This window comes from Ostrea edulis, chromosome 5 (assembly GCF_947568905.1).
Source record: "Ostrea edulis chromosome 5, xbOstEdul1.1, whole genome shotgun sequence".
Lineage (NCBI taxonomy): Eukaryota > Metazoa > Mollusca > Bivalvia > Ostreida > Ostreidae > Ostrea > Ostrea edulis.
The window spans coordinates 33941526-33960673 of NC_079168.1; the positions used below are offsets into that span (position 1 = coordinate 33941526).

Genomic DNA, 19148 nt, shown 5'->3' on the forward strand with positions numbered 1-19148 from the left:
CTATGGTCCTAATGGCTCGCCTGTAGAGTCGATTTTTTGTCGATATCGGTCGATCTCAATAACTTTTTACAGGTAAATATTTTGTAAAGACATATAGAACTAAAGTTGTTGAGTCTATAGAGGGCTAACAAATGACATCAAGAAATAGGCCCGCGGGCCTTATGGCTCGCCTGGAGAGTCGAATTTCAAACGAATTTCACCGCAACTTTGCTTCAGAAGCTTATGATATGAAAAATTGATTATATCTAAAGTGTCTTAAAGTCGGAAACTAAATTGGGACTCATTTGTCTTTTTTTTTTTTTTTTTTTTAACTCCGAGTGCATCAACAAATCGGACGGAAGACCTACTCGTTGCTCGCAACGAGATCGTGTCTAGTTATTATTATTATTATTCTTTCTTTATTCTTGTCACACCTTTTTGTCCACGAGTGTTCTCAGAAACTACTGAAGGGATCAAGATGAAACCTTTTTAGAATGATAGAATACTCTATGTAGATGTGCGGAACGAACGTCATTTTGTCTGAAAATGCATGCATGTGCATGAACGTGCATTGGATTTTTTGTTTACAAACTTTGGAATTCGTCTAACTTTTTTATTTTTCGAAGAAATCGTTTGATATTTATATTGCAGGTATAACTTCAGACCCTTAACCGTTTGGCATCGTCAAAATTTCAATTCTGCACGCGCATGCACGTGTGCTTCAATTTGATTGGATAAGACAAAACCGTTTATAACTTTCATGTAAATTAAGACTATTTAATGATATTTGCAGGATATGTAAAGATTTTAAATATCTATAAATCTGTGTTATAAAATTTGAAAACGCGCATGTGCACGCACGTCCATTGGCATTTGAATATTCAATTCTTTCAATGACCATAACTTTTTTGTTTTTTGTCAAAATCTTTTCAAACTTGTATTGTGTATGTATCTTGATATTCTTAACAAACGAAAACAGTCATAATAACTATCCGGCACGTGCATGCACGTGTGCTTAATCTGATTGGACGATTTTCAAATCGCCATAACTTTCTTATAAATGATGGAAACAATATGAAATTCATACTGTAAGTATATCTATCAAATGTCTATTGAATGACATCAACATTGATGCTGAGTCATACTCACGTGCCCGTGTATGCACGTGCATATCTTTTCTTTCATTTTTCGGGTACTAAAATGGTCATAACTATTGAATTAAAAACGGAAATGAATTCAAATTTACCCTGAGGATCTATGATATGAATGTCTATGAAATGGTGTCAACAAATTTTCCATTATCAAAGTCGCGTGCGCGTCAATGCGCGTGCATTGTAATTTTTGACGTCTAAATTTAATTATTGGTCTATAACATTTTGAGATTGCAATGAATAGGTTTGAAAATTAGGTTGCAGGTATGTTTTGGGCCTCTCAATTTACTAATAGTCTCAAAATCACTTCCCTGCACGCGCATGCACGTGCGATTAATTCTGATTGGACGATTTTGAAATCCCAATAACTTTCTTATGAGTGAAGCAATCGATACCAAATTCATATAGTAAGTATATTGTTCAAATGTCTATTGAATAGCATCAAGAAAATTGCTGTGTGGTACTCACGCACACGTGTATGCACGTGCATTGATTTCGGTGTTTGTAGTTTTGAGTTGCCGTTAATTTCTCGTTTTTCATTGAACAGTTGTGAAACTTCTCTTGTACACATATAGTATCACTTCTGATGTATCGAGATGGTCGAATTATTTATCTGCACGTGAATGCACGTATGTGCACAAAACTCTCAGATCTTTATAACTGATTTGAACTAGTATGAAATGGACTGAACGTTATAAGATAGTTATATATTCACATGCTACACAGATTGCAATCGTCAAAACAACTTGTACTGAAAGACATGTCACCACTTACTAAATGGGGGAATGTTTGGGGAACATCTGTAACGGTCCCCGTTACAATAAGTACTAGTTATGTTCCCCAAACGAAGTTTGGGAACATATTGGTTTTACTCTGTTTCTTATTATGTTCCCCAAACAAAGTTTGGGAACATATTGGTTTTACTCGGTTTCTTATTATTATTAAGGTCTTCCGTCTCCTGCGGAAGACCTTACTATTATTGTTCGCGTTCTTCTTCTTCATTATTATTATTATTATTATTATTATTTTCCTTGGTAGTACACGCGTTTTTCTCAGCCATTTCTCGATCGATTTTCACGAAATTTTCAGGAAAGATGTCTTGTGATGACGAGACTTTGCTTGCAAAATTTCGTGCTTGACGTCACTTCCGGTCAGGAGTTATCTCTCTTTTAGTGACTTTTTGAAGGGCCTTGTTGTCCACGCATCTCCTCCGTTAGTTTTGAAGCTAGAGTCTTGAAATTTCTACACAAGATAGAGTAAACATTTTAGAAGATTTGTGGGGGATTCGATTTTACCGGAGGCGATTTGCCTGAACGCTCGCCTGGACCTGAAAAAATGGATGCCAAAATTTTTCGCCGATTTCGACGATTTTTGACCTTTGATCTTCAATATCTTTTTCCTTGCAAATATTTTGTTAAGACATGTAGAACAAAAGTTGTGCACATTTACGAGATCTTTTCGAAAATATCAAGATTTAGGGGCTAGCCCCTTAAATTAGGGATCTAGAAGGGCTCAAAGTTTACATCAAATATCTCAAAAATCGTTAATATTTTGGTATAAGTCAAAGAACAAAAAATGTTCATCTCAACAATCCAAATCTATTCATATAAAAATTTAGGTCATATGTTACATAATAAGGGATTTTAAGGGCCAAAACCATAAATTTTTTACCCCTTGTATCTCGAAAACGACAAATATTTTGAAAAGCAATACAGAACAAAAGTTGTTCAGAATGATGATCTGAACAATATGCATATTTCGTTTTTACCCTATGTGGCCCCGTTAGGGAGCTACAGTTTGGCCCCTAAAAATTACTTCTAGAAATAACTCGAGAACGGTAAAGAATTTCTAAATACTTGTTGAACAAAAAATGTTTGAAATGTCATGACCTTTCTTACGATATCAAGCAAAAGGGGCCGACCCTTTAAATTAGGGGTTCAGAAGGGTCCAAAGGTTTATGAGAATATCTCAGAAACTATTAATATTTTGTAATAAGTCATTGAAGCGGAAATGTTCATCTAAACGAGCTTGTTCTTATCAAATCAAAAAGTAGGTCATATGTTACGTAATAAGGGATTTTAAAGGCCAAAATCATAAATAATTGACGCCTCATATCTTGAAAACAACAAATATTTTGAAAAGCATTATTGAACAAAAGTTGTTCAATGTGTCATAACCTATCGATCAATATCCAAAAATGGGTCTGTGGGCCTCATGGCTCGCCTGTAGAGTCGATTTTTGTCGATATCAGTCGATTTCAAAAACTTGTAACTGGTAAATATTTTGTAAGGACATATTGAACAAAAGTTGTTCACTTTATCGAGATCTATCGATTGATATCAAGAAATAGGCCTATGGTCCTAATGGCTCGCCTGTAGAGTCGATTTTTTGTCGATATCGGTCGATCTCAATAACTTTTTACAGGTAAATATTTTGTAAAGACATATAGAACTAAAGTTGTTGAGTCTATAGAGGGCTAACAAATGACATCAAGAAATAGGCCCGCGGGCCTTATGGCTCGCCTGGAGAGTCGAATTTCAAACGAATTTCACCGCAACTTTGCTTCAGAAGCTTATGATATGAAAAATTGATTATATCTAAAGTGTCTTAAAGTCGGAAACTAAATTGGGACTCATTTGTCTTCTTCTTTTTTTTAAACTCCGAGTGCATCAACAAATCGGACGGAAGACCTACTCGTTGCTCGCAACGAGATCGTGTCTAGTTATTATATTCCCCAAACGAAGTTTGGGAACATATTGGTTTTACTCTGTTTCTTATTATTATTATTATTATGTTCCCCAAACAAAGTTTGGGAACATATTGGTTTTCCTCTGTTTCTTATTATTATTATTATGTTCCCCAAACAAAGTTTGGGAACATACTGGTTTTACTCTGTTTCTTATTATTATTAAGGTCTTCCGTCTCCTGCGGAAGACCTTACTATTATTGTTCGCGTTCTTCTTCTTCATTATTATTATTATTATTATTATTTTCCTTGGTAGTACACGCGTTTTTCTCAGCCATTTCTCGATCGATTTTCACGAAATTTTCAGGAAAGATGTCTTTTGGTGACGAGACTTTGCTTGCAAAATTTCGTGCTTGACGTCACTTCCGGTCAGGAGTTATCTCTCTTTTAGTGACTTTTTGAAGGGCCTTGTTGTCCACACATCTCCTCCGTTAGTTTTGAAGCTAGAGTCTTGAAATTTCTACACAAGATAGAGTAAACATTTTAGAAGATTTGTGGGGGATTCGATTTTACCGGAGGCGATTTGCCTAAACGCTCGCCTGGACCTGAAAAAATGGATGCCAAAATTGTTCGCCGATTTCGGCGATTTTTGACCTTTGATCTCCAATATCTTTTTTCTTGCAAATATTTTGTTAAGACATGTAGAACAAAAGTTGTGCACATTTACGAGATCTTTTCGAAAATATCAAGATTTAGGGGCTAGCCCCTTCAATTAGGGATCTAGAAGGGCTCAAAGTCTAGATCAAATATCTCAAAAATCGTTAATATTTTGGTATAAGTCAAAGAACAAAAAATGTTCATCTCAACAATTCAAATCTATTCAGATAAAAATTTAGGTCATATGTTACGTAATAAGGGATTTTAAGGGCCAAAACCATAAAATTTTTACCCCTTGTATCTCGAAAACGACAAATATTTTGAAAAGCAATAAAGAACAAAAGTTGTTCAGAATGATGATCTGAACAATATGCATATTTCGTTTTTACCCTATGTGGCCCCGTTAGGGAGCTACAGTTTGGCCCCTAAAAATTACTTCTAGAAATAACTCGAGAACGGTAAAGAATTTCTAAATACTTGTTGAACAAAAAATGTTTGAAATGTCATGACCTTTCTTACGATATCAAGCAAAAGGGGCTGACCCTTTAAATTAGGGGCCCAGAAGGGTCCAAAAGTTTATGAGAATATCTCAGAAACTATTAATATTTTGTAATAAGTCATTGAAGCAGAAATGTTCATCTAAACGAGCTTGTTCTTATCAAATCAAAAAGTAGGTCATATGTTACGTAATAAGGGATTTTAAGGGCCAAAATCATAAATAATTGACGCCTCATATCTTGAAAACGACAAATATTTTGAAAAGCATTATTGAACAAAAGTTGTTCAGAATGATAATCTAAACAATATGTACATTTCGATTTTTCCCTATGTGGCCCCGTTAGGGAGCTACAGTTTGGCCCCTAAATATTTCTTGTAGAGATAACTCGAGAACGGTAAAGAATTTCTAAATACTTGTTGAGCAAAAAATGTTTAAAATGACAAGGCCTTTCTTACGATATCAAGCAAAACGGGCTGGCCCTTTAAATTAGGGGTTCAGAAGGGTCCAAATGTTTTTGAGAATATCTCAGAAACTATTAATATTTTGTAATAAGTTGTAGAAGCGGAAATGTTCATCTCAACGAGCTTGATCTTATGAAATCAAAAAGTAGGTCATATGTTACGTAATTAGAGATTTTAAGGGCCAAAATCGTAAATATTTGACGCCTCATATCTTTAAAACGACATATTTTTTGAAAAGCATTATTGAACAAAAGTTGTTCAATGTGTCATAACCTATCGATCAATATCCAAAAATGGGTCTGTGGGCCTCATGGCTCGCCTGTAGAGTCGATTTTTGTCGATATCAGTCGATTTCAAAAACTTGTAACTGGTAAATATTTTGTAAGGACATATTGAACAAAAGTTGTTCACTTTATCGAGATCTATCGATTGATATCAAGAAATAGGCCTATGGTCCTAATGGCTCGCCTGTAGAGTCGATTTTTTGTCGATATCGGTCGATCTCAATAACTTTTTACAGGTAAATATTTTGTAAAGACATATAGAACTAAAGTTGTTGAGTCTATAGAGGGCTAACAAATGACATCAAGAAATAGGCCCGCGGGCCTTATGGCTCGCCTGGAGAGTCGAATTTCAAACGAATTTCACCGCAACTTTGCTTCAGAAGCATATGATATGAAAAATTGATTATATCTAAAGTGTCATAAAGTCGGAAACTAAATTGGGACTCATTTGTCTTTTTTTTTTTTTTTTTTAACTCCGAGTGCATCAACAAATCGGACGGAAGACCTACTCGTTGTTTGCAACGAGATCGTGTCTAGTTATTATTATTATTATTATCATTCTTTCTTTCTTCTTGGGACTTTTTTGTCCACGAGTGTTCTCAGAAACTACTCAAGGGATCAATATGAAACCTTTTTAGGATGATAGTATAGCATATGTAGATGTGCGGAACGAATGTCATTTTGTCTGAAAATGCATGCATGTGCATGCACGTGCATTGGATTTTTTGTTTACAAACTTTGGAATCAGTCTAACTTTTTTATTTTTCAATGAAATCGATTCCTATTTATATGGTAGGTATAACATGGCACCCTTAACTGTTTGGCATCGTCAAATTTTCAATTCTCCACGCGCATGCATGTGTGCTTCAATTTGATTGGATAATACAAAAGCGTTTATAACATTCATGCCAATTAAGGACATTTAATGATATTTACAGGATATGTAGACATGCCAAATATCTACAGATCGATGTAATAAAAATTGCAAACGCGCATGCGCACGCACGTGTATTGTCTTTTGAAGGTTCAATTCTTTCAATGACCATAACTTTTTTGTTTTTTGTCAAAATCTTTTCAAACTTGTATTGTATATGTATCTTGATATTCTTAACAAAAGAGTACAGTCATAATTACCATCCGGCACGTGCATGCACGTGTGCTAAATTCTGATTGGACGATTTTCAAATCGCCATAACTTTCTTGTAAATAATAGAAACAATATGAAATTTATACTGTAAGTATATCTATCAAATGCCTATTGAATGACATCAACATTGATGCTCAGTCATACTCACGTGCGCGTGTATGCACGTGCATAGCTTTTCTTTCATTTTTCGGGTACTAAAATGGCTATAACTATTGAATTAAAAACTGAAATGAATTCAAATTTACCCTGAGGATCTATGATATGAATGTCTATGAGATGGTGTTAACAAATTTTCCATTATCAAAATCACGTGCGTGTGAATGGGCGTGCATTGTAATTTTTGACGTCTAAATTTAAGTATTGTTCTATAACATTTTGAGATTGCAATGAATAGGTTTGAAAATTAGGTTGCAGGTATGTTTTGGGCCTCTCAATTGATTAATAGTCTCAAAACCACTTCCCTGCACGCGCATGCACGTGCACTTAATTCTGATTGGACGATTTTGAAATCCCAATAACTTTCTTATGAGTGAAGCAATCGATACCAAATTCATGTAGTAAGCATATTGTTCAAATGTCTATTGAATATCATCAACAAAATTGTTGTCTGGTACTCATTCGCACGTGTATGCACGTGCATTGATTTCGGTCTTTGTAGTTTTGAGTTGCCATTAATTTCTCGTTTTTCATTGAACAGTTGTGAAACTTCTCTTGTACTCATATAGTAAGACTTCTAATGTATCAAGATGGTCGAATTATTTATATGCATGTGCATGCACGTACGTGCACGTGCACAAAACTTGCAGACCTTTATAACTGATTTGAACTAGTATGAAATGGACTGAACGTTATAAGATAGTTATATATTCCCATGCTACACACTTTGCAATGGTCAAAACAACATGTACTGAAATAAATGTCACCACTTACTAAATGGGGGAATGTTTGGGGAACATCTGTAACGGTCCCCGTTACAATAAGTACTAGTTATTAAGGTCTTCCGTCTCCTGCGGAAGACCTTACTATTATTGTTCGCGTTCTTCTTCTTCATTAAGGTCTTCCGTCTCTTGCGGAAGACCTTACTATTATTGTTCGCGTTCTTCTTCTTCATTATTATTATTATTATTATTATTTTCCTTGGTAGTACACGCGTTTTTCTCAGCCATTTCTCGATCGATTTTCACGAAATTTTCAGGAAAGATGTCTTTTGGTGACGAGACTTTGCTTGCAAAATTTCGTGCTTGACGTCACTTCAGGTCAGGAGTTATCTCTCTTTTAGTGACTTTTTGAAGGGCCTTGTTGTCCACGCATCTCCTCCGTTAGTTTTGAAGCTAGAGTCTTGAAATTTCTACACAAGATAGAGTAAACATTTTAGAAGATTTGTGGGGGATTCGATTTTACCGGAGGCGATTTGCCTAAACGCTCGCCTGGACCTGAAAAAATGGATGCCAAAATTCTTCGTCGATTTCGGCGATTTTTGACCTTTGATCTCCAATATCTTTTTTCTTGCAAATATTTTGTTAAGACATGTAGAACAAAAGTTGTGCACATTTACGAGATCTTTTCGAAAATATCAAGATTTAGGGGCTAGCCCCTTAAATTAGGGATCTAGAAGGGCTCAAAATCTAGATCAAATATCTCAAAAATCGTTAATATTTTGGTATAAGTCAAAGAACAAAAAATGTTCATCTCAACAATTCAAATCTATTCATATAAAAATTTAGGTCATATGTTACGTAATAAGGGATTTTAAGGGCCAAAACCATAAATTTTTTACCCCTTGTATCTCGAAAACGACAAATATTTTGAAAAGCAATAAAGAACAAAAGTTGTTCAGAATGATGATCTGAACAATATGCATATTTCGTTTTTACCCTATGTGGCCCCGTTAGGGAGCTACAGTTTGGCCCCTAAAAATTACTTCTAGAAATAACTCGAGAACGGTAAAGAATTTCTAAATACTTGTTGAACAAAAAATGTTTGAAATGTCATGACCTTTCTTACGATATCAAGCAAAAGGGGCTGACCCTTTAAATTAGGGGCCCAGAAGGGTCCAAAGGTTTATGAGAATATCTCAGAAACTATTAATATTTTGTAATAAGTCATTGAAGCGGAAATGTTCATCTAAACGAGTTTGTTCTTATCAAATCAAAAAGTAGGTCATATGTTACGTAATAAGGGATTTTAAGGGCCAAAATCATAAATACTTGATGCCTCATATCTTGAAAACGACAAATATTTTGAAAAGCATTATTGAACAAAAGTTGTTCAGAATGATAATCTAAACAATATGTACATTTCGTTTTTTCCCTATGTGGCCCCGTTAGGGAGCTACAGTTTGGCCCCTAAATATTTCTTGTACAGATAACTCGAGAACGGTAAAGAATTTCTAAATACTTGTTGAGCAAAAAATGTTTAAAATGACAAGGCCTTTCTTACGATATCAAGCAAAACGGGCTGGCCCTTTAAATTAGGGGTTCAGAAGGGTCCAAATGTTTTTGAGAATATCTCAGAAACTATTTATATTTTATAATAAGTTGTAGAAGCGGAAATGTTCATCTCAACCAGCTTAATCTTATCAAATCAAAAAGTAGGTCATATGTTACGTAATTAGAGATTTTAAGGGCCAAAATCGTAAATATTTGACGCCTCATATCTTGAAAACGACATATTTTTTGAAAAGCATTATTGAACAAAAGTTGTTCAGAATGATGATCTAAACAATATTATCATTTTGTTTTTTCCGTATGTGGCCCTGTTAGGGAGCTACAGATCGGCCCCTAAAAAATTTTTGTAGAGATAACTCGAGAACGGTAAAGAATTTCTAAATACTTGTTGAGCAAAAAATGTTTAAAATGACAAGGCCTTTCTTACGATATCAAGCAAAACGGGCTGGCCCTTTAAATTAGGGGTTCAGAAGGGTCCAAATGTTTTTGAGAATATCTCAGAAACTATTTATATTTTATAATAAGTTGTAGAAGCGGAAATGTTCATCTCAACCAGCTTGATCTTATCAAATCAAAAAGTAGGTCATATGTTACGTAATTAGAGATTTTAAGGGCCAAAATCGTAAATATTTAACGCCTCATATCTTGAAAACGACATATTTTTTGAAAAGCATTATTGAACAAAAGTTGTTCAGAATGATGATCTAAACAATATTATCATTTTGTTTTTTCCGTATGTGGCCCTGTTAGGGAGCTACAGATCGGCCCCTAAAAAATTTTTGTAGAGATAACTCGAGAACGGTAAAGAATTTCTAAATACTTGTTGAACAAAAAATGTTTAAAATGACAAGGCCTTTCTTACGATATCAAGCAAAAGGGGCTGGCCCTTTAAATTAGGGGCCCAGAAGGGTCCAAAGGTTTAAGAGAATATCTCAGAAACTATTAATATTTTGTAATAAGTCATAGAAGCGGACGTGTTCATCTACATCTTCATTTCCTTATTGCCAGAATTAAAGGCGTATATTGTGTAATTTGTGATTTTGTTGGCCAGAATACTAGTCATCTTACTAGAATTTTCTCGTCAAATGCTGTAACTAGAAATCTTAGTGCATGAATTTTGCTTTACCGTCATGTCTCAGCTTTTCTGAATTTTGACGGAAGACCTACTCGTTGTGCGCAACGAGATCTCTTCTAGTTATTATTATTATTATTATTATTCTTTCTTTATTCTTGTCACCCTTTTTTGTCCACGAGTGTTCTCAGAAACTACTGAAGGGATCAAGACGAAACCTTTTTAGGATGATAGAATACTCTTTGTAGATGTGCGGAACGAACGTCATTTTGTCTGAAAATGCATGCATGTGCATGCACGTGCATTGGATTTTTTGTTTACAAAATTTGGAATGCGTCTAATTTTTTTATTTTTTAATGAAATCGTTTGATATTTATAGTGCAGGTATAATTTCAATTCTGCACGCGCATGCACGTGTGCTTCAATTTGATTGGATAATACAAAACCATTAATAACTTTCATGTAAATTAAGACAATTTAATGATATTAAGAGGATAAATAAAGATTATAAATATCTACAAATCTATGTTAAAAAAATTGAAAACGCGCATGCGCACGCACGCGCATTGACATTTGAACGTTCAATTTTTTCAATGACCATAACTTTTTTGTTTTTTGTCAAAATCTTTTCAAACTTGTCTTGTATATCTATCTTGATATTCTTAACAAAAGTTTACAGTCAGAATTACCATCCGGCACATGCATGCACGTGTGCTAAATTCTGATTGGACGATTTTCAAATCGCCATAACTTTCTTATAAATAATGGAAACAATATGAAATTTATACTGTAAGTATATCTATCAAATGTCTATTGAATGACATCAACATTGATGCTGAGTCATACTCACGTGCCCGTGTATGCACGTGCATATCCTTTCTTTCATTTTTCGGGTACTAAAATGGTCATAACTATTCAATTAAAAACTGAAACGAATTCAAATTTACCCTGAGGATCTATGATATGAATGTCTATGAAATGGTGTCAACAAATTTTCCATTATCAAAGTCGTGTGCGCGAGAATGCGCGTACATTGTAATTTTTGACGTCTAAATTTAAGTATTCCTCTATAACATTTTGAGATTGCAATGAATCGGTTTGAAAATTAGGTTGCAGGTATGTTTTGGGCCTTTCAATTTACTAATAGTCTCAAAATCACTTCCCTGCACGCGAATGCACGTGCGTTTAATTCTGATTGGACGATTTTGAAATCCCAATAACTTTCTTATGAGTGAAGCAATCGATACCAAATTCATATAGCAAGTATATTGTTCAAATGTCTAATGAATAGCATCAACAAAATTGCTGTGTGGTACTCACGCGCACGTGTATGCACGTGCATTGATTTCGGTCTTTGTAGTTTTGAGTTGCCGTTAATTTCTCGTTTTTCATTGAACAGTTGTGAAACTTCTCTTGTACTCATATAGTAAGACTTCTAATGTATCGAGATGGTCGAATTATTTATATCCACGTGCATGCACGTACGTGCATGTGCACAAAACTCTCAGATCTTTATAACTGATTTGAACTAGTATGAAATGGACTGAACGTTATAAGATAGTTATATATTCCCATGCTAGACATTTTGCCATGGTCAAAACCACTTGTACTGAAATAAATGGCACCGCTTGCTAAATGGGGGAATGTTTGGGAAACATGTGTAACGGTCCCCGTTACAATAAGTACTAGTTATTATTATTATTATTATTCTTTCTTTCTTCTTGGGACTTTTTTGTCCACGAGTGTTCTCAGAAACTACTCAAGGGATCAATATGAAACCTTGTTAGGATGAAAGTATAGCATATGTAGATGTGCGGAACGAATGTCATTTTTCTGAAAATGCATGCATGTGCATGCACGTGCATTGGAATTTTTGTTTACAAACTTTGGAATGAGTCTAACTTTTTTATTTTTCAATGAAATCGTATGCTATTTATATCGTAGGTACAACTTGGGACCCTTAACTGTTTGGCATAGTCAAAATTTCAATTCTGCACGCACATGCACGTGTGCTTCAATTTGATTGGATAATACAAAACCGTTTATATCATTCATACCAATCAAGGAAATTTAATGATATTTACAGGATAGGTAGACATGTCAAATATCTACAGATCGATGTAATAAAAATTGCAAACGCGCATGCTCGCGCACGTGCATTGTCTTTTGAAGGTTCAATTCTTTCAATGACCATAACTTTTTTGTTTTTTGTCAAAATCTTTTCAAACTTGTATTGTATATGTATCTTGATATTCTTAACAAAAGTGTATAGTCATAATTACCATCCGGCACGTGCATGCACGTGTGCTAAATTCTGATTGGACGATTTTCAAATCGCCATAACTTTCTTATAAATGATGGAAACAATATGAAATTCATACTGTAAGTATATCTATCAAATGTCTATTGAATGACATCAACATTGACGCTGAGTCATACTCACGTGACCGTGTATGCACGTGCATATCTTTTCTTTCATTTTTCGGGTACTAAAATGGTCATAACTATTGAATTAAAAACTGAAATGAATTCAAATTTACCCTGAGGATCCATGATATGAATGTCTATGAAATTGTGTCAACACATTTTCCATTATCAAAATCGCGTGCGCGTGAATGCGCGTGGATTGTAATTTTTGACATCTAAATTTAAGTATTGGTCTATAACATTTTGAGATTGCAATGAATAGGTTTGAAAATTAGGTTGCAGGTATGTTTTGGGCCTCTCAATTAATTAATAGTCTCAAAATCACTTCCCTGCACGCGCATGCACGTGCGCTTAATTCTGATTGGACGATTTTGAAATCCCAATAACTTTCTTATGAGTGAAGCAATCGATTCCAAATTCATATAGTAAGTATATTGTTCAAATATCTATTGAATAGCATCAACAAAATATCTGTGTGGTACTGACGCACACATGTATGCACGTGCATTGATTTCGGTCTTTGTAGTTTTGAGTTGCCGTTAATTTCTCGGTTTTCATTGAACAGTTGTGAAACTTCTCTTGTACTCATATAGAAAGATTTCTAATGTATCGAGATGGTCGAATTATTTTTATCCACGTGCATGCACGAACGTACACGTGCACTAAACTCTCAGATCTTTATAACTGATTTGTATTAGCATGAAATGGACTGAACGTTATAAAAGAGTTCTATATTCACATGTTTCACAGTTTGCAATGGTCAAAACCACTTGTACTGAAATAAATGACACCACTTGCTAAATGGGGGAATGTTTGGGGAACATCTGTAACGGTCCCCGTTACAATAAGTACTAGTTATGTTCCCCAAACAAAGTTTGGGAACATATTGTTTTTACTCTGTTTCTTATTATTATTATTATTATTATTATTATTATTATTCTTTTTCTCCGGTACTTTTTTGTCCGGTAGTGTTCTCAGAAACCACAAAAGGGATCGATATGAAACTTTCCAGGATGATAGTATAGCGTTTGTAGATGTGCATAGTGATAGTCATTTTGTTTGCACGTGCATGCACGCGCGCGCACGTGCATTGCAATTTTGGTACAAAAAATGGAAAATCAGAATATTGAAGGAAGCGATATAAAACCTAAATAGGATGATAGTATATCATTTGTACATATGAAAAATAATAGTTATGTTGCCAGCACGCGCACGCATGCGCGTGCACGCGCATTACAAAATTTGTACGCTAACTTTGGAATCAGTCTAACTTTTTTGTTGTTCATTGAAATGGCTTGAAATTCATATCATAGGTAGATATTGAGACCCTTAACTGATTTGCATGGTCAAAATTACCAATTTGCACGCGCATGCACGTGCGCTTCATTTTGATTGGATAATGCTAAAACGTTTGTAACTATCTTATTTATGAAGCGAATGAGATGATATTCACAACATACGTAGACAATATGTGTATCTATATGTTGGTGTAACAAAAATTGCCAACGCACACGCGCATGCGCGTGCAACGTTTTTTAAATGTTCAATTTTTAAAGGACGATAACGTTTTTGTTTTTCATCAAATTCTATTCATATTAGGGGTTTAGATGTATCTTGGTACTCCTTACAAATTGCTGTGGTTAGAATGACTGCTCAGCACGTGCATGCACGTGTGCTGATTTCTGATTGGACGATTTTAAAATCGCAATAACTTCCTTATATTTGGTGGAAACGTTATGAAATTCATACTGTGGGTATATGATACAAATGCCTGTTGAACGACATCAACAAAAATTCGGAATCATACACGCGTGCGCGTGTATGCACGTGCAACGCTTTCTTTCATTTTTTGGTACTGAAATGACCATATTGAATGTACTACATGTAATTAAAGGCTAAAATAAAATGATTTTTTCCTATAGATTCACAAGGACATCACTTTTTAATTGGGGGAGGTTTGGGGAACATCTGTAACGGTCCCCGTTACAATTAGAACTAGTTATTATTCTTTTTCTCCGGTACTTTTTTGTCCGGTAGTGTTCTCAGAAACTACAAAAGGGATCGATATGAAACTTTCCAGGATGATAGTATAATGTTTGTAGATGTGCATAGTGATAGTCATTTTGTTTGCACGTGCATGCACGCGCGCGCACGTGCATTGCAATTTTGGTACAAAAAATGGAAAATCAGAATATTGAAGGAAGCGATATAAAACCTAAATAGGATGATAGTATATCATTTGTACATATGAAAAATAATAGTTATTTTGCCAGCACGCGCACGCATGCGCGTGCACGCGCATTACAAAATTTGTACACTAACTTTGGAATCAGTCTAACTTTTTTGTTGTTCATTGAAATGGCTTGAAATTCATATCATAGGTAGATATTGAGACCCTTAACTGATTTACATGGTCAAAATTACCAATTTGCACGCGCATGCACGTGTGCTTCATTTTGATTGGATAATGCTAAAACGTTTGCAACTATCTTATTTATGAAGCGAATGAGATGATATTCACAGCATATGTAGACAATATGTGTATCTATACGTTGGTCTAACAAAAAATGCCAACGCACACGCGCATGCGCGTGCAACGTTTTTTAAATGTTCAATTTTTAAAGGACGATAACGTTTTTGTTTTTCATCAAATTCTATTCATATTAGGGGTTTAGATGTATCTTGGTACTCCTTACAAATTGCTGTGGTTAGAATTACTGCTCATCACGTGCATGCACGTGTGCTGATTTCTGATTGGACGATTTTAAAATCGCTATAACTTCCTTATATTTGGTGGAAACGTTATGAAATTCATACTGTGGGTATATGATACAAATGCCTGTTGAACGACATCAACAAAAATTCGGAATCATACACGCGTGCGCGTGTATGCACGTGCAACGCTTTCTTTCATTTCTTGGTACTGAAATGACCATATTGAACGTACTACATGTAATTAAAGGCTAAAATAAAATGATTTTTTCCTATAGATTCACAAGGACATCACTTTTTAATTGGGGGAGGTTTGGGGAACATCTGTAACGGTCCCCGTTACAATTAGAACTAGTTTAGTATTTATTTTTGAAGTATTTTACAGGGCCGAGTTATGATAACAAACGTACCTAGCTCTTTACTACTAACATAACAAAAGACATTTTGACTCAGAAACGTGTTTACTCAGGTTATGAATGAAAATTCATGAACGGCATGAACTTTTCTCAATACGGAATGCTTGAAATCTGATAACAACACCAAAAGGCATTTCATTACAAAAAGTTAACAGCAAACCAGAGAAAGAATTACACAGTTTTTGGGGATAGTCCATCATTACACTTAGTCGATGAAGTGTCAATACCGGGTATGGCCTCCCCTTACATCAATGACGGCTTGACAACGTCGAGACATGCTGTCAATAAGCACCCGGATGTTTCCAATGGAAAGGTTGTTCCACTCTTCCACGAGGGCGTTTCCGAGCTCTGCCAAAGTTGTGGGTTGTGCTCTACGGCGTGAAAGGGCAACCTGCAGCATGTTCCATACATGCTCAATCGGGTTCAAGTCCGGTGAGCGCGCTGGCCAGTCCATACGGACAATTGTCTCCTGCTGAAGGTACTGCTCCACCACCCTGGTGCGATGAGGACGGGCGTTATCATCCATCAGGTTGAACTCAGGGCCAACAGCACCAGCGTAGGGTCTGACGTAAACATCGAGGATCTCATCCCGGTACCGCACCCCCGTCATTGTTCCTCTCTCCAGGACATGAAGATCTGTTCTTTCATCCCTGCTGATTCCACTCCAGACCATGATGGAACCACCACCATAACGGTCATGTTCACGGATGTTGGCATCATGGAAACGTTCACGTTGTCGTCGCCACACTCGGTGCCTCCTGTCTGTAAAGTCCAAACAATACCTGGACTCATCGGTGAACAGAACTTGAACCCAATCGTTCTGTGTCCAAGTGACATGATCTTCAGCCCAGTCCAATCGCTCCTGCCAGTGTTGAACAGTCAGAGGGACTCGAACACATGCCCTTCTCGAGTTGAGACCTGCATTGTGAAGCCGATTCCGTATCGTCTGAGTGGACACATTCACCCCTGAGGCGTTCAGGAGGTCGTTACGTAGACTGGTTGCTGTCCAGAAGGGATGGCGTCGTGCCTGAAGAGCCATAAAATGGTCTTGGCGTTGGGTTGTCGACCTCTGACGACTACCCCCATGTCGGTGTGCTGCTGTACGAATAGTTTGCTGTCGGTTCCAGGCCCTGTTTACAACGCTCTGGTTGACGTTTAGTGCATTTGCAACGTCACGTTGTGAATAGCCAGCGTCAAGCATTCTGCCCAGTTGTTCTGTCGTCAGGCGACGCCTTACACGTTGAGGGGGCATTGTGTTGATAAACGTAGTGTAAACACTCAAGTGAGTTTGAAATTTTAGAAAGAATCAGACACCGATGCCTGAGTGAAAATCGTGCAATGGTAGCAAAAGCATAAACTGTGATGAGAAACGCATTTCCCATGGCATGAAATGCACGTGCAAGTTTGTTGAAGACGTTTTTGATTTCACTTGGACACAATATTGCCAGTTATGCAGTTATTAATTTTTTAAACAGAAAAATATCCATGATCCTTATCAAATTTTGAGTAGATAGTTTAATTCTCCATGTAACCCCCTCTCATGTTAATTTTCAGTCTTACAAAACGTAAATCTAATTCTCAAACCACTAGGCCTATTAAAATCGTATTATTATACCTCAGTGTGAGAATTCTATGCAACACATAATCTGATTGGTCTAAACAGTCGCGTGCCAGGAATAACAAAACTTCATATCTCCCTCTCAAACATCATATCTCCCCTATCATATTTACCACTTGGGCAATTGTTATAATTTCCATATCATGTATACAGTGTTAGTGCACATATTAATCTAAATGTTAGATGCATAATATCCAAGGGAAGCCGTAGGCCGAGGAAACACAGGCTATGCAAACGAGACATTTTGAGCGAAAAATATTCAATAATTCTTAGCACTTGCTGTTCATATCTTTTTCTCAATTAATTCAGTTAATATTCATATTGCCTAATATGAAAAATGAAAATTAAAAATTGGTGATATCGCTTGGTTTGAAGGGGGGAACACCACAGTTAATACGACATCACAATGCACAGATTACATCGACTGCGTTATATTTCCCGCGTTTTTATACATCCGCCCGTCTGTCCCTTTAACTTTGTCTTCGCAACTCCTAAACCCTTTGGGGATTTTGATCTAACTTAGTACAAAGAAAGATCCCCATGTAGAGCTGTGCATGTTGCAAGGTGAATGCTGTCCAATGTTTTAAAAGGAGTTGTGACCCATTGACTTAATTTTTCTATTTAAAATACTTTGTCTTCGCAACTTCTCCTAAACCCTTTGGGAGATTTCAATGAAACTTAGTACAAAGGAAAATCACATTGTGTAGATGTATATGTTGTCCCACTATTTTTGAAGGAGTTACAGCCCTTGAACTTAGATATATTTAATGCAAAATTCATTGTTATTGCAACTCCGACGAAATCCTTTCGTGGATAATCCTTTCGTGGATTTTAATTTAACGGTACTGTCAAACAAGTGTTAGACAGCAATATAAAGTATGATCATGTATTTCATTGTTATTTGTAATATTTTATGCCTACAGATTCAAACATTTGGAGGCATATAGTTTTTGGTCCGTCTGTTTATCTGAGGAAAAAATTAAACCTTAGCCATGTGTATGGAGAAGTTATAGCCAATGGGCTTAGATTTGTTTTTGCAAATACCTAGATTTTACAACTCATATAACATCTTATAGTGGTCCAAATTATGATCCTTGGATATGGATTTACTTGTTCAAATTCCTGGGTCAATAATGTATGCGGGCGTATCATGTACCGGTTTAGCGGTGCCCTATTTTTAACATACATCAACAGAGCATGAATATACAAGCAAATATGTAGAATGGACTCTCCCCCCCCCCCCCCCCACACACACACACACACACACACCCGATAAATGATGTAACACTCCGAAATAATTTATATCTTTTAAAATTAGATATTATTGCAGTAAGTAATAAGGTGCAAAGTTAGGTAAACAGAGTATGGCCCCATTCCTGTGTTAGCTGTGTATAGCAATCACACCACAATGTTTAAAGCATCTTACGGCATTATGGTAAGGCAGAGAAACACTCCTCGTCTTTCGTTCTGACTTGGAACAGACAGTTAATGAATCAAGCGGCAGAATGAGAGCTTCCGATCTAGAGAAAATAAAAAGAGAAAACGTATACTTTCACCCAGATAACTACCAAAACTTACAGTTCACTAGCGTG

The 19148-nt window shown here is 35.9% G+C and overlaps 1 protein-coding gene across 4 annotated transcripts in view; it reads right to left on the reverse strand.

The window, feature by feature from the left end:
* LOC125649301 (uncharacterized) overlaps window positions 1-19148 on the reverse strand; it is a 91860-nt gene that overhangs the window by 60393 nt on the left and 12319 nt on the right. For all 4 annotated transcript variants that reach the window (XM_056165857.1, XM_056165860.1, XM_056165861.1 and 1 more), the window contains exon 2: window positions 18983-19076. In XM_056165857.1, the coding sequence (XP_056021832.1) occupies window positions 18983-19076 (94 nt within the window). The remainder of the gene's footprint in view (window positions 1-18982; window positions 19077-19148) is intronic.